Source organism: Chiloscyllium plagiosum, unplaced genomic scaffold, assembly GCF_037043375.1.
Source record: "Chiloscyllium plagiosum isolate Xiang-an unplaced genomic scaffold, Cpla_swu_hap1 HiC_scaffold_3, whole genome shotgun sequence".
Taxonomy (NCBI): Eukaryota; Metazoa; Chordata; class Chondrichthyes; order Orectolobiformes; family Hemiscylliidae; genus Chiloscyllium; species Chiloscyllium plagiosum.
The window spans coordinates 148,784,643-148,807,586 of NW_028270141.1; the positions used below are offsets into that span (position 1 = coordinate 148,784,643).

A 22,944-nucleotide genomic window follows, 5' to 3' on the forward strand; every position below is an offset into this window, starting at 1 on the left:
GGTAAATGGTTGTGTGCAAGTCAGGTGTTTCTCCTGGTAAATGGTTGTGTGCGAGTCAGGTGTTTCTCCTGGTAAATGGTTATGTGCGAGTCAGGTGTTTCTCCTGGTAAATGGTTATGTGCGAGTCAGGTGTTTCTCCTGGTAAATGGTTGTGTGCGAGTCAAGTGTTTCTCCTGGTAAATGGTTATGTGCGAGTCAGGTGTTTCTCCTGGTAAATGGTTGTGTGCGAGTCAGGTGTTTCTCCTGGTAAATGGTTATGTGCGAGTCAGGTGTTTCTCCTGGTAAATGGTTATGTGCGAGTCAGGTGTTTCTCCTGGTAAATGGTTATGTGCGAGTCAGGTGTTTCTCCTGGTAAATGGTTGTGTGCGAGTCAGGTGTTTCTCCTGGTAAATGGTTGTGTGCGAGTCAGGTGTTTCTCCTGGTAAATGGTTGTGTGCGAGTCAGGTGTTTCTCCTGGTAAATGGTTGTGTGCGAGTCAAGTGTTTCTCCTGGTAAATGGTTATGTGCGAGTCAGGTGTTTCTCCTGGTAAATGGTTGTGTGCGAGTCAGGTGTTTCTCCTGGTAAATGGTTGTGTGCGAGTCAGGTGTTTCTCCTGGTAAATGACCTTGTGAGTGAGGGTTAGGGTTATGGTTCATTTTGGTAAAGGATCGTAAGATTGAGGTGTTATCCTGGTAAAGTGCATTGAGTGAAGTGTCTATCCTGGTGAAGGACATTATGGAGAAGGTGTTTATCTGGATAAAGGGATGTGTGGAGAAGGTGTTTATCCTGGTAAAGGGCCATGAGTGAGGTGTTTAAACTTGGAAAAGATCTGTGTGAAAGAGTTTAACCTGATAAAGGGTCACGGATGAGGTGTATATCCTGGTAAAGGGCTGTGTGGAGAAGGTGTATATCCTGGTAAAGGGCTGTGAGAGCAAGGTGTATATCCTGGTAAAGGGCTGTGAGAGCGAGGTGTATATCCTGGTAAAGGGCTGTGAGAGCAAGGTGTATATCCTGGTAAAGGGCTGTGAGAGTGAGGTGTATATCCTGGTAAAGGGCTGTGAGAGCAAGGTGTATATCCTGGTAAAGGGCTGTGAGAGCAAGGTGTATATCCTGGTAAAGGGCTGTGTGGAGAAGGTGTATATCCTGGTAAAGGGCTGTGAGAGCGAGGTGTATATCCTGGTAAAGGGCTGTGAGAGTGAGGTGTATATCCTGGTAAAGGGCTGTGTGGAGAAGGTGTATATCCTGGTAAAGGGCTGTGAGAGCGAGGTGTATATCCTGGTAAAGGGCTGTGAGAGCAAGGTGTATATCCTGGTAAAGGGCTGTGAGAGTGAGGTGTATATCCTGGTAAAGGGCTGTGTGGAGAAGGTGTATATCCTGGTAAAGGGCTGTGAGAGTGAGGTGTATATCCTGGTAAAGGGCTGTGAGAGTGAGGTGTATATCCTGGTAAAGGGCTGTGAGAGTGAGGTGTATATCCTAGTAAAGGGCTGTGAGAGTGAGGTGTATATCCTAGTAAAGGGCTGTGAGAGTGAGGTGTATATCCTGGTTAAGGGCTGTGAGAGTGAGGTGTATATCCTGGTAAAGGGCTGTGAGAGCGAGGTGTATATCCTGGTAAAGGGCTGTGAGAGCGAGGTGTATATCCTGGTAAAGGGCTGTGTGGAGAAGGTGTATATCCTGGTAAAGGGCTGTGAGAGCGAGGTGTATATCCTGGTAAAGGACTGTGTGGAGAAGGTATATATCCTTGTAAAGGGCTGTGAGAGCGAGGTGTATATCCTGGTAAAGGGCTGTGAGAGCAAGGTGTATATCCTGGTAAAGGGCTGTGAGAGCAAGGTGTATATCCTGGTAAAGGGCTGTGAATGCGAGGTGTATATCCTGGTAAAGGGCTGTGTGGAGAAGGTGTATATCCTGGTAAAGGACTGTGTGGAGAAGGTATATATCCTGGTAAAGGGCTGTGAGAGCGAGGTGTATATCCTTGTAAAGGGCTGTGAGAGCGAGGTGTATATCCTGGTAAAGGGCTGTGAGAGCGAGGTGTATATCCTGGTAAAGGGCTGTGAGAGTGAGGTGTATATCCTGGTAAAGGGCTGTGAGAGTGAGGTGTATATCCTGGTAAAGGGCTGTGAGAGCAAGGTGTATATCCTGGTAAAGGACTGTGTGGAGAAGGTGTATATCCTGGTAAAGGACTGTGAGAGCAAGGTGTATATCCTGGTAAAGGACTGTGAGAGCAAGGTGTATATCCTGGTAAAGGGCTGTGAGAGCAAGGTGTATATCCTGGTAAAGGACTGCGTGGAGAAGGTATATATCCTGGTAAAGGGCTGTGAGAGCAAGGTGTATATCCTGGTAAAGGGCTGTGAGAGCAAGGTGTATATCCTGGTAAAGGGCTGTGAGAGTGAGGTGTATATCCTGGTAAAGGGCTGTGAGAGCAAGGTGTATATCCTGGTAAAGGGCTGTGAGAGCAAGGTGTATATCCTGGTAAAGGGCTGTGAGAGCAAGGTGTATATCCTGGTAAAGGGCTGTGAGAGCAAGGTGTATATCCTGGTAAAGGGCTGTGAGAGCAAGGTGTATATCCTGGTAAAGGGCTGTGAGAGCAAGGTGTATATCCTGGTAAAGGGCTGTGAAAGCGAGGTGTATATCCTGGTAAAGGGCTGTGTGGAGAAGGTATATATCCTGGTAAAGGGCTGTGAGAGCAAGGTATATATCCTGGTAAAGGGCTGTGAGAGTGAGGTGTATATCCTGGTAAAGGGCTGTGAGAGCGAGGTGTATATCCTGGTAAAGGGCTGTGAGAGCAAGGTATATATCCTGGTAAAGGGCTGTGAGAGTGAGGTGTATATCCTGGTAAAGGGCTGTGAGAGCGAGGTGTATATCCTGGTAAAGGGCTGTGAGAGTGAGGTGTATATCCTGGTAAAGGGCTGTGAGAGTGAGGTGTATATCCTGGTAAAGGGCTGTGTGGAGAAGGTATATATCCTGGTAGACGGCACATGAAGGTGGTGTTTATCCTGGTAAAGGGATATTTAGTTTTGGTTAACTGCGATTTTGGAATATTTCTGTCTTGTGTTGGCATAGTGCTGCTGGCATGGCACAGCGTGACCCCCAGTGTGCAAAATCGAGGGCTTGAGCGTGAGACACACACGTGCTGCCTGCCTGGGTTACCTGATCCTTGCTGAGTAGAGAAATCGTTCGCTGGAATGAAAAAGGAACCTGTCATCAATATATCACAATGATAAGTACAGACAGGATGGGCATTTGGCTCATCTACTTCAAACTGCCAATAGAAGCCCCATAGCTGTCATCAGGTTTACAGTTAAAAAATGATAAAATAAAATTTACTTTTTATGCATGCATGTACTTAGATATAACATTTATTTAACTGAATGGACTAGAACCTCAAATTGAACAGAAAATCTGAGAGCACCGTTGAATGTAGTACCAGGCTAAAGCAATAGCCAGGCAGGTATTTAGGAAAACAGGGATTGTATTCTCATAATACATGATGCTTCGAGTGGAGGTGAGACACACTAATTTACAGTCCAGAGAATAGGAGAATATTTACAGATGTTATGACTGAGGGATTGCCATGGGTAAGGTGCAGAGAAAATATTTACTTTGCAACCAAAACACGCAAAACAACTAGGATGAAAGAATATTGGGAAACAGTTTATTGTCAGCATTCATGTCTATCATCTTAACAAGTGAAAATGCTCCAAAACCATTTAAAAGAGAAAAACCACATAACTTACAGTTCCATCTTCCATGAGCTTGAGACAGGAGCCAAAGTCTGCCAGCCGGATGTGCCCATTTACATCCAGTAGAATGTTGTCTGGTTTGATGTCCCTACAAGCAAGACAAGAACAAAAAGTTAATCTCCAGGCCAAGTATCAACTACAGTAAACTGAGTCCATTTCACTCAAAAGAGATGTGCCTTACAATCAGTGGATGCATTTCCTGCTGTCTCATCCCAACCTGTCAGCACCAAACAAATTGCAGCTTTTATTATTTAAGTTACATACTTTTTTTTAAGACTAATACAATGCAAGTCCACACAGGTAATACGCCAAATGTAGCATGTAGGAGATCCAACAGGACAGAGTAGACGTTATATTACTGATGTACTTATCATGAAACTCTACCTGAATTCTGCGCAGAGGTCAAAGACACCACTTCCTGGTCGCCTGAGACTTTCACTGCATGTACAGAGCATGACAGCATGATAGACACTACATGCTTTTTTCCAGTTTCCACTCTACAGCTAAAGGACTAAGCCAGCTGGACAAGAGTTTGACTGGTTGGTGCTGTGGCACATAAACAGCCACCACGGAACCCACTATGGCACCGTAAAGAAGGGTCCTGCCTTCAAACCACGAGCAGCTAAGGAGATTGCAGGCAGTGAAAGTGATGTGGTTTGTTAGTTCTGGCAATTAAGGCTCAGTGGAGCCCTTGGGAGCAGAGGAGGCAATGGAAAACCACTGGCTCTCTACTTGAGAACATTCGGGCTCAGAAGAAGCCCAGGAGCCATTTATAACTCAATACAGCCTGTGATATACAGAGCATTGCTAGCTTGGAGATATGCATTTATCTGCATTATGCACTGGATTGCAGCCTAGGCAATCCAATGAAATGCAGTCCCAGGCAAACAGATAGGACCAATGAGAAGAGAGCTCTCACTGAAGCAGTATGATTTTGTGCAGTCTTTGAGGAATTCAGAGACCAGATTTTTGAAAGCAGAAAATTGAAGTTCTTCGTGAGGGAGAAACATTGCTCAAAGATTTTGTAACATACATGATCACTGACATGCAGATGCATAGTTGAGAAAATTCATAGGATCTGCTTTAGTTACATCTGCCATCTCATGCGCAGTGTGGTGTACTAGGTCACGGTTTGTCTGTTTAGTTCATATTTCCTTGTGTCAATTCTGGATGCTTAGTTACAAGATAGATGTTGTAGATTATTTTACTTTTCTGACTTGTTCAGTTCAAACAATTATTCTTGGTTGTTTAAAACCATGGTACTGTATGGCTTTATTCTCTTCATAATTGCTTAGAAAAAAGTTGAAAAGGAAGTCTTGAGCAGATCATAACTAAACTCAGGGATCTGATCTGGGGCCACAACATACTGATCACATCTTCTAGAACGTTGCAGACACAAAGCTGGATAACGCCTGTCTCTAGATATTACTGATAAGAAGTCAATCACTGTATAAAAAATAATCAGATATATTAACCTTCAATGAAGACATCAAACAGATGTGCATACAATAACACTTTAAATAAGGACTTGATTGCAGGATGAGTGTTATAGAAAATAACAACAAGCAAAACGCTCACCCAAAAAGGAAGTGGGAAATCAGACAGAAGTTCAGAATGCAATCAACTACTTGTTTTAATGTCATTTGATAAGAATCTATTGAAACAATGTTTTTAAAACACAAACAACAAACAGGACGAATGGAGACCACTCCACCTTACTAATCTGACTTCATTCAAAAGCCTCAGAAAGACCAATGCCTTCAGCCTTAAATTTACCTTCCTTGACATTTTCAACCTCATACTCAACAACCTGTGTTTACATAGCATCCTATGAGTAGCAAACCTCACTGCTGTTCTTTCTGCAATGATGTTTCTCTCCTTCTGCTGGGTTATAGGATGTTACTGCACAACTGCAGAAAATTCTTTTAGGAAAGGATGATTAGCAGAGGATGTGGTCCACATTGGTACCAAAGACTTAGGTAGAGATACAAATGAGGTCCTGAAAACAGATTTCAGGGAGCTTGATATAAGATTTAAGAGCTGGACCCATAAAGTGGCAGTCTGAGGATTACCCCCAGTCTTCAGTGAGGTTGGCTAAATGGACAGTCATTTGCCAGATGAATTTCAATGCAGAGAAATGTGAGGGAATGCATTTTGGTAGAAGAAACACAGAGAGACAATACAGGCTCAATAGTTCAACTGATCGTTCGTCCTCAGTGAGGGGAAGGTCTGGAGGGATGGTGAAAACTGGCGAACGATCAGTCCTCAGTAAAGGACTCACCTTCATCCCCTCCGTCCACGCATCAATGAATTTAATACATGCGTGACGTCGAACAATTCTTCCGTCGCCTCCGCCTCCGAGCTTACTTTCACAATCAGGAATCCCGCCCACCTTCCGAGGTCCCTTTGCCCACCTCCAACACACTGCATCCACCTGGACACCCCGTGTTGGCCTATTACCTGCCCTCGACCTCTTCATTTCCAACTGTCGCCAGGACATTAATCGCCTCAACCTGTCCACCCCCTTCCCCCACTCCAACCTCTCACCCTCACAACGCGCAACCCTCCAATCCCTCTGCTCTAATCCCAAACTCACCATCAAGCCAGCGGATAAAGGGGGCGCAGTGGTAGTCTGGCGCACTGACCTCTACACCGCTGAAGCCAAACGTCAACTCGAGGACACCTCTTCCTACTGCCCCCTCGACCATGACCTCACCCCCCATCACCAAACCATCATCTCCCAGACCATACAGAACCTCATCGCCTCAGGAGATCTCCCACCCACAGCTTCCAACCTCATAGTCCAGGAACCCCGCACTGCCCGGTTCTATCTCCTTCCCAAGATCCACAAGCCTGACCACCTTGGCCAACCCATTGTCTCAGCATTCTCCCGCTGAACTCATCTCTACCTACCTCGACACTGTCCTATCCCCCCTAGCCCAGGAACTCCCCACATACGTTTGAGACACCACCCACGCCATCCACCTCCTCCAAGACTTCCGTTTCCCCGGCCCCCAAAGCCTCATCTTCACCATGGATATCCAATCCCTCTACACCTCCATCCGCCATGACTAGGGCCTCCAAGCCCTCCATTTTTTCCTCTCCAGATGTCCCCCAACAGTACCCTTCCACCAACACACTCATTCGTTTGGCCGAACTGGTCCTCACCCTTAACAATTTCTCCTTTGAATCTTCCCACTTCCTCCAGACCAAAGGGGTAGCCATGGGCACACGTATGGGCCCCAGCTATGCCTGTCTCTTTGTTGGCTACGTAGAGCAGTTGATCTTCCGTAATTAAACCAGCACCACTCCCCACCTCTTCCTCCGCTACACTGATGACTGCATTGGCGCCACCTCGTGCTCCCGCGAGGAGGTTGAGCAATTCATCAACTTCACCAACACATTCCACCCTGACCTTAAATTTACCTGGACCATCTCTGACACCTCCCTCCCCTTCCTGGACCTCTCCATCTCCATTAATGACGACCGACTTGATACTGACATTTCTTACAAACCCACCGACTCCCACAGCTACCTGGATTACATCTCTTCCCACCCTACCTCTTGCAAAAATGCCATCCCGTATTCCCAATTCCTCCGCCGGATCTGCTCCCAGGAGGACCAGTTCCACCACAGAACACACCAGATGGCCTCCTTCATTAGAGACCGCAATTTCCCTTCCCACGTGGTTAAAGATGCCCTCCAACGCATCTCGTCCACATCCCGCACCTCCGCCCTCAGACCCCACCTCTCCAACCGTAACAAGGACAGAACGCCCCTGGTGCTCACCTTCCACCCTACAAACCTCCGCATAAACTAAATCATCCGCCGACATTTCCGCCACCTCCAAAAAGACCCCACCACCAGGGATATATTTCCCTCCCCACCCCTTTCCACCTTCCACAAAGACCGTTCCCTCCGTGACTACCTGGTCAGGTCCACGCCCCCCCTACAACCCACCCTCCCATCCTGGCACTTTCCCCTGCCACCGCAGGAACTGTAAAACCTGTGCCCACACCTCCTCCCTCACCTCTATCCAAGGCCCTAAAGGAGTCCTCCACATCCAAAGTTTTACTTGCACATCCACTAATATCATTTATTGTATGCGGTCTCCTCTACATTGGGGAGACTGGGCTCCTCCTAGCAGAGCGCTTTAGGGAACATCTCCGAGACACCCGCACAAATCAACCACACCGCTCCGTGGCCCAACATGTCAACTCCCCCTCCCACTCTGCTGAGGACATGGAGGTCCTGGGCCTCCTTCACCGCCGCTCCCTCACCACCAGACGCCTGGAGGAAGAACGCCTCATCTTCCGCCTCGGAACACTTCAACCCCAGGGCATCAATGTGGACTTCAACAGTTTCCTCATTTCCCCTTCCCCCACCTCACCATAGTTCTAAACTTGCAGCTCAGCACTGTCCCCATGACTTGTCCTAGCTGCCTATCTCCTTTTCCACCTATCCACTCCACCCTCTCCTCCCTGACCTATCACCTTCATCCCCTCCCCCACTCACCCATTGTACTCTATGCTACTTTCTCCCAACTCCCACCCTCCTCTAGCTTATCTCTCCACGCTCCAGGCTCACTGCCTTTATTCCTGATGAAGGGCTTTTGCCCGAAACGTCGATTTCGTTGCTCGTTGGATGCTGCCTGAACTGCTGTGCTCTTGCAGCACCACTGATCCAAAATCTGGTTTCCAGCATCTGCAGTCATTGTTTTTACCTCGTTGATCCAACTCTCATAGTCAATGTTCTAAGCAAGTAAGGCAAGCATGCTAAACGCCTTCTGAACCACCCTGTCTACCTGTGATGTGACTTTCGATACATTAATAATTTTGACTTAAATTTGGGAAGCAGGATTATGCAAATTACACAAAATCTGGCTGGTTGTTTGATAGCAAAGAGGATGACTGTAATCAATTATGTGATTAAGAGGGTGGAAAACTGATAAATGGAATTCAAATTGAAAAAGTGTGACGTTAAGCATTTGAGAGGGTAAGCAAAGCAAAGGTGAAGCACAATAAATGGAAGAGTATTGAGAGAGGTGGAGAAAGTGACAGACTGGAACGCATGTCCACAGAACCAGAAAGTGGCAGGCAGGTAGGTAAGAAAGCATGTGGAATCTTTTCCTTCACTGGAGTAGTTGCTGAACACAAAAGTAGGCGCGTAATGTGGGAGCTAAATAAGACACTGGTTAAGCCACAGCCAGAGGTTTGTGTACAGTTTCGATCACCACTATGTGAAGGATGTAATTGTTCCAGTAAGAATACAGAGGAGATTTATAAGAACATTGTCAGACCTTGAAAATTGCATCTATGAGACTAGTGTTATTTTCCTTAGAATGATGAGGCTAAGGGTTGATTTAACTGAGGGATATAAACTAATGAGGAGTTTGACCAGAGTGTACTGGAAAGACCTGTCTTGCCTAGTGTGAAATCAATTACCAGAGGCATAGATTTAAAGTGATTAGTAGAAGGATATGAGAAAAAAGACTTATTCACCTTGGGGATTTCCTGTTCAGTTTGGTGGTTAAGACAAAAGCTTTCACCTTATTTAGAAGGCATCTGGATTGGCACCTGAAGCACTGTAGCCTGCATGATGGAACAGGTCCTGGGAAGCGGGGTTGGAATAAATGGCTAGTTTATCCAGCCAGCGCAGACACAATGTACCGAGCAGCTTCTTCTTGTGCTATAACATTTCCATGTTTCTAATAGATTTTAAGAGAGTACCAGCTCAGAAATAATAGCAGCAGGTAGGGCAATTTCTTTTTAATATAAACTGACATTGCCACGGTTATGACCTTCCAAATTAAACAAGATCAACAAAATTGACCTGAAATCTGACTGCAGGGAAGAATGCTTCCAGAAGCTTATGTATCTAGAAGATTCATAGTATTTATAATCTCTTGATTCACATCAGCAGAATAATATATGTTAGATAGACAAGTCATTCACATTCAGGTTTTCCATCATCTCATTAGTCTGTTAAAGCAACATCTGGCTATATTTATAGAGTGGGAGAAAAATAATTTGAGTAAATACTAACACATAATTACTCTTATGGCATAATAGCTATTTCTGGCTTCAGGACCCAACAAATGAACAACTCCTTAAATAGAAACCATACTAAATGTTGGCAGTCAAGGCTAAGACTGTTAAATAGCATTGAAGTATGTTTATATAAACCGTATAATTGTGTCAACATCAAAACTGTAGCTTTTTTTTACTCTCTCATGGGACGTGGGTGGTTGCTGGCTGGCCCAGCATTTATTGCCTGTCACTAGTTGCCCTTGAGAAGGGGGTGGTGGTTGAACTACTGCAGTCCATGTGTTGTAGATAGAATATATCAGAAAACTTCACTGCGAACATCCAGAGGCAAACGCAAAGTACCAAGTTCACAAACATCCAAACAACACCTCCCCAGTTTTTAATTTGAACTTATACAGTATTTATTTTATATTTAGTGAATTTTAAGTTATTTCATTTAGGAAAAGACAATAACATATTCAATCTTTCTGATCAAAAATAACCTCCTAACTCCAGTTTACATACTGATTTCTAAAGAAACTTCTAATATAGTTAAAGTTCACCCAAATTGCAATCTTAAGAATGGATCAATGACTTAAGTCAGGAATTGTACTGTACTGTACTAATTAGCACAATGCATTAGAAATCTAATGCCAGCACATATGGTCCGTAAAATTTAATTAAAAATTCCTAGATAACAGTTTGCTTAAAATTGGTGTGCTGCATTAACACCCCCCTCTGAGTGTGATTCTTATGGTTTACAAGATGATAGGTTTGTGGAATTATAAAAAACAAGATAGAAAGCGCAACTTCCATCCAAAAATCAGCCAAATTCAAACATCACTTCCCCTGAAGGCAAATTTGATCAAAATTGCTCAAAAATGCAGGATATATTATTAATCACAGGTGTAACATGACAGTGTCAGGAATGCTGAATCATGTCCAGCAGAGATTGAGTGCTAGAACCACTAAATAAATGTAATTAAAATAACAAAGCCTCCCTGGGAAGCCAGGGAGGAGATTGCTGAGCCTTTGGCTTTGATCTTTATGTCATCATTGTCTACAGGAATAGTGCCAGAAGACTAGAGGACAGCAAATGTTTTCTCTTGTTCAAGAAGGGGAGTAGAGACAACCCTGGAAATTATAGACCTGTGAGCCATACTTTGGTTGTGGGTAAAGTGTTGGAAAGGGTTATAAGAGATAGGATTTACAATATCTAGAGAGGAATAAGTTGATTAGGGATAGTCAGCATGGTTTTGTGAAGGGTAGGCCGTGCCTCACAAATCTTATTAAGTTCTTTGAGAAGGTGACCAAACAGGTGGATGAGGGTAAAGCATTTGATATGGTGTATATGGAGTTCAGTGAGGCATTTTGACAAGGTTCCCCACGGTAGGCTATTGCACAAAATACGGAGGCATGGGATTGAAGGTGATTTAGCGGTTTGGGTCAAAAATTGGCTTGCTGAAAGAAGACAGAGGGTGGTGGTCAATGGGAAATGTTCATCCTGGAGTTCAGTTACTTGGGGTACTGCAAGAATCTGTTTTGGGTCCATTGTCATTTATATAAATGACATGGATGAGGGTATAGAAGGATGGATTAGTAAATTTGCGGCTGACACTAAGGTCGGTAGAGTTGTAGATAATGACGAAGGATGTTGAAGGTTACAGAGATACATAGGTAAGCTGCAGAGCTTGGCTAAGAAGTGGCAAATGGAGATTAATGCAGAAAAGTGTGGGGTGATTCACTTTGGTCGGAGTAACAGGAATGCAGAGTACTGGGCTAATGGCAAGATTCTTGATCGTGTGGATGAGCAGAGAGGTCTCGGTGTCCAGGTACATAGATCCTTGAAAGTTGCCACCCTGTTTGATAGGGTTGTTAAGATGGCATACAGTGTGTTAGCTTTTATTGGTAGAGGGATTGAGTTTCGGAACCATGAGATCATGCTGCAGCTGTACAAAACTGTGGTGCGGCCACATTTGGAGTATTGCGTACAGTTCTGGTCACCACACTAGAGGAAGGATATGGAAACTCTGGAAAGGGTTCAGAGAAGATTTACTACGATGTTGCCTGGTATGGAGGGAAGGTCTTACGAGGAAGGGCTGAGGGACTTGAGTCTGTTTTCGTTAGAGAGAAGGTTGAGAGGTGACTTAATTGAGACATATAAGATAATCAGAGGGTTAGATAGGGTGGACAGGGAGAGCCTTTTTCTTCAGATGGCAATGGCTAGCACGAGGGAACATAGCTTTAAATTGAGGGGTGATGGATACAGATGTCAGGGGTAGTTTCTTTACTCAGAGAGTTGTTGGGGCATGGACTGCACTGCCTGCAATAGTTATAGACTCACCAACTTTAAGGGCATTTAAATGGTCATTGGATAGGCATATGGATGAGAATGGAATAGTGTAGGTTAGATGGGCTTCAGATTGGTTCCACAGATTGGCACAACATCGAGTGCCGAAGGGCCTGTACTATGCTGTAATGTTCTATGTTCTAAGTTTTCTCATAGTTCTAAAAGTAGAAGGGAGATTATACAGAAAATTGTTTATGGCTAAGGATATTTAAAAAGACCGAGTTTGAGAATATACTGCCTCAACAGTAGAAATGAAATTTACAGATATCATCCTAAGATTTTATAATTGGTCAGACCATGATTGAAGTACACGTTCAAACCAGTGCATGATAACAGGTCCATAAATACACTGGAAGATGCAAAAATAAATACACCGACACACATATATATATATTTATATATAGATATATATATATATATATGATTGAAGTACACAGTCAAACTATGGTCTGATAAAAGGTTTAAATGTGCATTGGCAGATGTGAAGATAAATATACTGAGGTATATTACATACCACCTCATTGTCAAAACAAACATAACAGTTACTCTATACTCTGCATTTCTAAACCATAAGTGTTAATCCATTTAACACAGTGTATGGGGGAAATTAGTCAGTCTAAGTGGTGGATACTGAGGTCCCTTAAAACGGAATTATGCCAGCATTTTCTGTACAACAATGGATTGTAGCAAAGAGCTATTACAGCAATGGGGATGCAAGGGCCTACATTATCGCTAGACCGTTAATACAGAGACATGGTAACGTTCTGAGGATCCAGGTGTGAATCACACCATAGCAGATGCCAGGTAAAAACCCATCTGATTCACTGAGACAAGGAAACCACCATTCTTACCTGGCCTGCCTACATGGTTGAGTCCTAACTACCCCTCTGGGAAACTGGGGATGGGCAAGAAATGCCCTCATCCCGTGATTGAATAAGGAAATACAATAATAAACTTTCCAAAATCCTAGAATGTGAAAGAAGAGGGAAGAATTACAGAGCTCACAATACCCATTGAACAATTTAGCTGGTGTCAAACACACCCTGTTATCAGTGTGTTGTTTTTGAAAGTAAGTATTTATTCTGAGAAAGAATAGTGAACTAACCCTCAGATAGAGTCATAGAGATGTACAGCACGGAAACAGACCCTTTGGTCCAACCCATCCATGCCGACCAGATATCCCAACTCAATCTAGTCTCACCTGCCAGCACCCGGCCCATATCCCTCCAAACCCTTCCTATTTATATACCCATCCAGATGCCTTTTAAATGTTGCAATTGTACCAGCCTCCACCACTTCCTCTGGCAGCTCATTCCAAACACGTACCACCCTCTGTGTGAAAAAGTTGCCCCGTAGGTCTCTTTTTATATCTTCCCCCTCTCACCCTAAACCTATGCCCGCTAGTTCTGGACTCCCTGACCTCAGGAAAAAAGACTTTGCCTATTTACCCTACCCATGCGCCTCATAATTCTGTAAACCTCGAAAAGGTCACCCCTCAGCCGCCAACGCTCCAGGGAAAACTGCCCCAGCCTGCTCAGCTCTCTTTAAAGCTCAAATTCTCCAACCCTAGCAACATCCTTGTAAATCTTTTCTGAACCCTTTCAAGTTTCACAACATCTTTCCAATAGGAAGGAGACCAGAATTGCATGCAATATTCCAACAATGGCCTAACCAATGTCCTGTACAGCCGCACCTTGACCTCCCAACCCCTGTACTCAATACTCTGACCAATAAAGGAAAGCATACTAAAAGCCTTCTTCACTATCCTATCTATCTGCGACTCCACTTTCATGGTGCTATGAACCAGCACTCCAAGGTCTCTTTGTTCAGCAACACTCCCTAGGACCTTACCATGAAATGTATATGTCTTGCTAAGATTTGCTTTCCCAAAATGCAGCACCTCTTTGCTGTCCACTACACCTCCAATTTTGGTGTCATCTGCAAACTTACTAACTATACCTCTTATGCTCGCATCCAAATCATTTATGTAAATGACACAAAGTAGAGGACCCAGCACCGATCGTTGTGGCATTCCACTGATCACAGGCCTCCAGTCTGAAAAACAACCCTCCACCGCCACCCTCTGTCTTCTACCTTTCAGCCAGTTCTGTATCCAAATGACTAGTTCTCCCTGTGTTCTGTGAGATCTAATCTTGTTAATCAATCTCCCATGGGGAACCTTGTCGAATGCCTTACTGAAGTCCATATAGATCACATCTACCGCGCTGCCCTCATCAGTCATCTTTGTTACTTCCTCAAAAAACTCAATCACGTTTGTGAGACATGATGTCCCACGCACAAAGCCATGTTGACTATCCCGAAGCAGTCCTTGCCTTTCCAAATACATGTACATCCTGTCCCTCAGGATTCCCTCCAACAACTTGCCCACCACCGACGTCAGGCTCACTGGTCTATAGTTCCCTGGCTTGTCCTTACCACCCTTCTTAAACAATGGCACCACGTTTGCCAACCTCCAGTCTTCAGGCACCTCACCTGTGACTATCGATGATACAACTATCTCAGCAAGAGGCCCAGCAATCACTTCTCTAGCTTCCCACAGAGTTCTAGGGTACACCTGATCAGGTCCTGGGGATTTATCCACCTTTACCAATTTCAAGACATCCAGCACTTCCTCCTCTGCAATATGGACATTTTTCAAGATGTCACCATCTATTTCCCTACAGTCTATACCTTCCATATCCTTTTCCACAGTAAATACTGATGCAAAATAATCGTTTAGTATCTCCCCCATTTTCTGTGGCTCAACACAAAGGCCACCTTGCTGATCTTTGAGGGGCCCTATTCTCTCCCTAGTTACCCTTTTGTCCTTAATGTATTTGTAAAATCCCTTTGGATTCTCCTTAATTCTATTTGACAAAGCTACCTCATGTCCCCTTTTTGCCCTCCTGATTTCCCTCTTAAGTATACTCCTACTTCCTTTATACTCTTCTAAGGATTCATTTGATCTATTCTGTCTATACCTGACATATGCTTCCTTCGTTTTCTTAACCAAACCCCCAATTTCTTTAGTCATCCAGCATTCCCGATACATACCAGCCTTTCCTTTCACCCTGACAGGAATATACTTTCTCTGGATTCTCGTTATCTTATTTCTGAAGGCTTCTCATTTTCCAGCCATCCCTTTACCTGCGAACATCTGCCTCCAATCAGCTTTTGAAAGGTCTTGCCTAATACCGTCAAAATTGGCCTTTCTCCAATTTAGAACTTCAACTTTTAGATCTGGTCTATCCCTTTCTATCACGATTTTAAATCTAATAGAATTATGGTCGCTGGCCCCAAAGTGCTCCCCCACTGACACCTCAGTCACCTGCCCTGCCTTATTTCCCAAGAGTAGGTCAAGTTTTGCACCTTCTCTAGTAGGTACATCCATATACTGAATCAGAAAATTATCTTGTACACACTCAACAAATTCCTCTCCATCTAAACCCTGAACACTATGGCAGTCCCAGTCTATGTTTGGAAAGCTAAAATCCCCTATCATAACCACCCTATTATTCTTACAGATAACTGAGATCTCCTCATGTTTGTTTCTCAATTTCCCTCTGACTATTAGGGGGTCTATAATACAATCCCAATAAGGTCACGATCCCTTTCTTATTTCTCAGTTCCACCCAAATAACTTCCCTGGATGTATTTCCAGGAATATCCTCCCTCAGCCAGGCCAACAGTCATCCAACATCATGTGACTGCCCCATGGCCATTGGCTAGGAGGTGCCACTTCTTTGCCCACTCTCCTAACCTGTCCAAATCCTTCTGCAGCCTCCTTGTCTCCTCAGTGCTACCTGAACCTCTACCTATCTTTGTATAATCTGCAAACTTAGCCAGAATGCCCTCAGTTCCTTCATCTAGATCAATAATGTATAACATGAAAAGTTGTGGTCCCAACACTGAGCCTTGCGGAACACCACTTATCACTGGCTGCCATCCTCGGAAGGACGCTACCTGGTCACCTTATTCAGCTGTGTTTTCTCATGTTGAGATCTTTCGGGACTAATCCCATTGGGATATCTGCTAGAAATCCTCTCTGCTGCATGCGTTTGTTCCCTCTTATATGTTTCCCTTGAATCAGTACCAAAACTGAATTTTCTATTCTTCACTCTTGTACACTCTGCAGCCAATTCATGGTCTTCACTTCTTGTCTCTCATCTTGGTCACTTAGCCAGCTTTTATATTTCCTTCGGGCTGGACCACACATCCCACTATCCTGGCTACCCTCTAGTCATCTGTTTCTGCTTGCCATTAAACTATTCGTAAACTTAATTTAAGATCAGAAGACCATAAAGTAGGGGCAGAGATAGGGCATTTGGTCCATCCATCCACTCTTCAGTGAGACTGTGGCTAATCTGATAAGCCTCAATTCCACTTTTCTCCCTTACACCTATAACTTTTGACTTCCTTACTGCCATCGATATAGCAAAATATTTTGTGCCAACAGATGCTGAAAATAGTAAACATTAGGAACAATTCCTTTACCACAGCTTTAACACAACCTCTGGTGAGCTTCTGTAGAACTATTTTCAAAACTTTTATATTTGATAGAGATGACAAACAAAAGCTCCAAGCAGATGGCTTCAGTTGCCTTCACACGGATACAATAGTCAGATAAATGTGTACACCATTGCACCACAGGCTGCCTACAAGATAGAATCAAGCTGCAATTGCGTTGGGCAGGAATATAGAACTACTCAGTTTAGATGTGGTAAAACAAGCAGATCAACAGAGGGCTTCTTGTTTTGATGTGTTCCCATAAGCCACTGTGCCCATCATTTTTAAGGTCAAGCTTCAAATACAGGCAGGATTTTCTGAAAAGGGAGAGATGGAAGGCAGGAAATCCAGAGGTATCAAATAACAATTTCGACGAGGAACGAAATGGAACCGTGATTTTAAAAGGAGAAGGATGGTAACTGGCTCTTCTTTTCAATATCATTAAATCTGGCTGCTCACAGCGGACTGTCAGAGAGATAAAGGGATTTTGCCTTGCTTGTAAATAATGAAGATCCATGTCCAATGAAAATCCTTCTGAAAATACACAACGGGAAGGACTCCAGCAACAGGCGGTGTCATGTTCAAGACAGAGTGAGATAAGGTGAAAGGCAGACACAAAGAGTGGTACTAAATGAAATATCAAAGGAGTAAAGCATCAACTGGAGTGAAAAAAAAAGGTCAAAATATTGCCAATTTTGTTCAAGGTCATTTAGGATCGTATGCTTGAAATAATGAAGGTGCCAAGAAATGACACTGCTTATTAATAGTCAACAGAAATCACACTCAAAAGTCTAAAAACTGGACTATCTGCTAAGTGTTCCTATTTTGGAAAAGCAATCTTTGTACTGAGTAACTTCATCCATGTATTCTATCAAGGCTGCCACTATTTGCCAAACTCGGTCACCGTCACTACCCTTTGAATTAAATTACAGTCTCTGTTCACTGAATTGAATCTCTGTCTCCACAATAGTTTCAAATATCTTGACAATTGTTTACTTCAAAATGTAAGCTCCAGGATCCAGCAAACACAGTGAAGATGGATTTAAAACAGGGACTTAATTTAATTTCTTTGAGGGAAAAGGGGAATTTCAAGTCAGAAGACAACTTAGAAAGGTATAACTTTATGTTTATGCTCTTTCTGACTGTGGATTCAGAATCTGGTCTGACTTGTCTGTGATTTCGGAGCACACTATATGGTTAACTTGGCATTGCCATATAATCTACTGCTTTATCAAACTGCCATCACTTTTTAGGTAGAACTCTCATCACTCCCTTCTCAGGATAACTCGGATGCCAGCCTTCTCAGAGATATTCATATCCAATGAATAAATACATAAATAAATGCAGCAAATACTGATCTGGTGATCTAGCTGTATGATACAGATTACAGATAATGTGATAAAAGCCATCAATTTGGATCCGCAATATCACTGTTCCCTCCGATTCAAACTCACTCAAAGATTTAAGCACATATTGTAGATTAGCACGCCTGCAGATAGTGACAGAGTGCTGTTATGATCTGTTTTACAGGTGAGGGGAACAGATACCAAAGCACTAGAATCATAGAATCTGTACCACCAAAATTACACTAAATCTACACTGGCCTCATGTTCTAGCTCAAGGCCTTGAATGTTATGACATACAATGTGCTCATCCAAGTACTTTTTAAAGATTGTGATGTTACCCTAGCAGGTAATGTACTCTAGAGTACCACCACTAAAAATGCTTTCCTCAAATCCTACCTAAACCTCCTGCTTTTTACCTTAAAATTATGGCCCCTTGTTGTTGACCCTTCAACCAAGGAGAACAGCTGCCTTTTATCCACCCTTCTATAATCTCACAGCAAATACTGATCTGGTGGTTCTGTTGCACAGAGAGTGCGAAGAAGGTTTACCAGGATGCTGCCTGGACTGGAGGGCTTGCCTTATGAAGAAAGGTTGAATAAGCTTGCACTTTTCTCTCTGGAGAGAAGAAGGAAGAGAGGAGAACTGATCGAGGTGTACAAAATAATGAGAGGAATAGATAGAGTCAATAGCCAGAGACTTTTCCCCAGGGCAGGATTGACTGGTATGAGAAGTCATAGTTTGAAGGAGGAAGGTATAAAGGAAACCTCAGAGTTAGGTTCTTTACGCAGAGAGTTGTGAATGCATGGAATGCGTTGCCAGCTGTGGTGGTGGAAGCAGAGTCATTGGGGAATTTAAGCGACTGCTGGACATGCACATGGACAGCAGTGAGTTGAGGGGTCCGTAGGTTAAGTTAGTATATTTGACATGAGGATTAAATCTCGGCACAACAGGGCCTGTTCTGTTCTGTACTTTTCTATGTCCTATGTTCTATTACTGATTACAGGTATTGTAAAAAGCGCATTAGAGATTTCCCAATATCCTGCCAACATTCATTCAAAAAAAGATTTACTGTTTACGTAAGCCTGACCATTTGTGTGACATTGCTACACTGATTGTTTTTGCCCAGTGAGTGGTCAAATGTCAACAAATATTTCAAAGACATAGTAGTTGAGAACCTTTGGGATATCCTGAAAATATTAAGAGTGTTATGTAAACACAACTTCCTCTCTTGAATTAATTTACCTGTACTCTGTACAAAAAGGTTTTTTTTTAACCATGGAGTAGCAAGATTTAGTCTCAGCATGCATTCTGGCAAAACACTCAAAAAGCTCCAAGTAACAGAAAAATACGCTATTCTGGTTATACAGTCTCACCCTATCTTCTACGAGTGAAACTAGGGCTATAGAAACTTTTATTTCATACTAATTGACATTTATCAGTTGAAGTCTGTGTGATCTCACAGTAGCTACTCAGAGCACAACTAATAAGTGTACTTCTGTGTAATTTAGAGTCAATGGCAAACACACAGTTATTTTGTGTTTAGATTAGAGTAGTACTGGAAAAGCACAGCAGGTAAGGCAGCAACCAAGGAGCAGGAAAATCGACCTTTCAGGCAAAAGCCCTTCATCAGGAATTTCCTGCTCCCTAGATGCTGCCTGAACTGCTGTGCTTTTCCAGCGCCACGCTAATCCAAAACTCTGGTTTCCAGCATCTGCAGTCCTCACTTTTGCCTACACAGTTATTTTGTGCCATAGGATAACTATACTTGCTCTCATCAAATGGAAAAAATTCCAAGAATGAATCTATAAAGTTATGAGAAGATAGTCAACCATCACTTGGCAACTGGGAATATCCCAGCTGGATACATGGAACATTCTGTACAATCAGTAGTAGATTCCTGGCCATGGAGAACATCACTGAATAATCAGTAGTAGACCTGGGAAAAGAGGGAAAAAAGCTAGGAATACATTAACATTCAAGAGGCGTCACTAAGAAAACAAAAAGCAAAACTGAGACTGAATGCACCTAGCTATCATAAAGTAAACAAATTGATAGTGCATATTGAAGTAAGCAAATATGATCTGACAGCCATTATAGAGGCATGGTTTCAGACTGACAAGGATTGGGTCCTGAATATTGAGGCATATATGACATTCAAGAGAAAAGTAGACAAGGTAAAGGGGATGGGGTAGCATTGCTAGTCAAAGATGTCAGTTTTGCAATTGTTAGAAAATATTTTGGATCAGGAGATCAGGATGTAGAATGGAATTTGGATGGAGATATGGAATAGTAGACGATAAAAGTCACGAGTATAACAGCACCAGGCAACAACCACAGGGATTATCGCCAGAACAGCAGCAGTTGATAGTCACAAGGAATATCACAGGGCGGCGCACCATCGAGGGCCGAAGGGCCTGTTCTGCGCTGTATTGTTCTATGTTCTATCCCCATTCCATGTGCAATCAATTGCCACAGAAAATATTTACTATACCAGCATAAACTAACAGTCAAAAGGAATACTCAACCATACCCACACCAACCAACAGCCACAGGGAATATACCATCCCATGAACAGATAACAAACAAGGGAATATTCCTGTACCAGCACAATCCACAACCACAGGGAATATTCCGGCACCAGCACCAGCACCAACCAACATCCACAGAGAATATTCTTGTACCGGCACCGACCGACAACAGGGAATATTTCTGCACCAGCAGCAATCAACAACCACAGGGAATATTCTTGTACCAGCACCGACCAACAACCACAGGGAATATTCCTGTACCAGCACTGACCAACAACCACAGGGAATATTTCTGCACCAGCACTGACCAACAACCACAGGGAATATTCCTGACCCGGCACCGGCCAACAACCACAGGGAATATTCTTGTACCAGCACTGACCAACAACCACAGGGAATATTCCTGTACCGGTACCAATCAACAACCACAGCGAATATTCCTGCACCAGCACCAATCCACAACCACAGGGAATATTCCTGCACCAGCACCAATCCACAACCACAGGGAATATTTCTGCATTGGCACCGACTGACAACCACAGGGAATATTCCTGTACCGGCACTGACCGACAACCACAGGGAATATTCCTGTACCAACACCGACCAACAACCGCAGGAAAAATTCCGGTACCAGCACTGACCGAAAGCCACAGGGAATATTCCTGTACCAGCACCAATCCACAACCACAGGGAATATTCTTGTACCAGCACCAATCCATAACCACAGGGAATATTACTACACCGGCACCAATCAACAACCACAGGGAATATTCCTGACCCGGCACCGACCGACATCCACAGGGTATATTCCTGTACTGGCACCAATCCACAACCACAGGGAATATTCCTGTACCAGCACCGACCGACATCCACAGGGAATATTCCTGTACTGGCACCAATCCACAACCACAGGGAATATTCCTGCACCAGCACCAATCCACAACCACAGGGAATATTCTTGTACCGGCATCAATCCACAACCACAGGGAATATTCCTGTACCGGCACCGACCAACAACCACAGAGAATATTCCTGTACTGGCACCGACCGACAACTACAGGGAATATTCCTGTACCGGCACCAATCCACAACCACAGGAAATATTCCTGTACCAGCACCAATCAACAACCACAGGGAATATTCCTGTACCGGCACTGACCGACAACTACAGGGAATATTCCTGTACCAACACCGACCAACAACCAGAGGAAAATTTCCGGTAGCAGCACCGACCGAGAGACACAGGGAATATTCCTGTACCAGCACCAATACACAACCACAGGGAATATTCATGCACCAGCACTGACCGATAACCACAGGGAATATTCCTGTACCGGAATCGATCCGCAACCACAGGGAATATTTCTGCACCGGCAACAATCCACAACCACAGAGAATATTCCTGTACCAGCACTGACCGACAGAAACAGGGAATATTCCTGTACCGGTATCAATCCACAACCACAGGGAATATTCCTGTACCGGCACCGACCGACAACCACTGGTAATATTCCTGTACCGGCACCAATCAACAACCACAGTGAATATTCCTGTACCGGCACCAATCAACAATCACAGGGAATATTCCGGTACCAGCACCGACCAACAGCCACAGGGAATATTCCTGACCCGGCACCGGCCATCAACCACAGGGAATATTCCTGTACCAGCACTGACCAACAACCACAGGAAATATTCCTGCACCAGCACCAATCCACAACCACAGGGAATATTCTTGTACCGGCATCAATCCACAACCACAGGGAATATTCCGGCGCAAGCACCAATCAACAACCACAGGGAATATTCCTGTACAGGCACTGACCAACAATCACAGAGAATATTCCTGTACCAACACCGACCACCAACCACAGGAAAACATCAGGTACAGCACCAACCAACAGCCACAGGGAATATTCCTGTATCAGCACCAATCCACAACCACAGGGAATATTCATGCACTAGCACCGACCGACAGCCACAGGGAATATTCCTGTACTAGCACTAATCAACAAACACAAGGAATTTTCTTGTACCAGCACTGACCAACAACCACAGAGAATATTCCTGTGGCAGCACCGACCGACAACCACAGGGAATGTTCCTGTACCAACACCAATCCATAACCACAGGGAATATCCCTGCACCAGCACCAATCCACAACCACAGAGAATATTCATGCACCAGCACCGACCGACAACCACAGGGAATATTCCTGTACCGGCACCGACCGACAACCACAGGGAATATTCCTGTACCGGCACCAACTGATAACCACAGGGACTATTCCTGTACCAGCACCAATCCACAACCACAGGGAATTTTCTTGTACCAGCACCGACCGACAGGCACAGGGAATATTCCTGCACCAGCACCGACCGACAACTACAGGGAATATTCCGGTACCAGCACCAACTGACAACCACAGGGAATATTCCTGTACCAGCACCAACCAACAGCCACAAGGAATA

The 22,944-nt window shown here is 44.0% G+C and overlaps 1 protein-coding gene across 18 annotated transcripts in view; it reads right to left on the reverse strand.

The window, feature by feature from the left end:
• LOC122548528 (serine/threonine-protein kinase MRCK alpha-like) overlaps positions 1–22,944 on the reverse strand; it is a 595,544-nt gene that overhangs the window by 231,511 nt on the left and 341,089 nt on the right. For 10 of the 18 annotated variants that reach the window (XM_087984221.1, XM_087984238.1, XM_087984234.1 and 7 more), the window contains exons 6-7: positions 3,712–3,805; positions 3,125–3,154 (exon numbers count right to left, since the gene is read on the reverse strand). In XM_087984221.1, coding sequence (XP_087840347.1) covers positions 3,125–3,154; positions 3,712–3,805 — 124 coding nt within the window. The remainder of the gene's footprint in view (positions 1–3,124; positions 3,155–3,711; positions 3,806–22,944) is intronic. The other 8 variants (XM_087984211.1, XM_087984208.1, XM_087984218.1 and 5 more) reach the window with 1 other exon arrangement.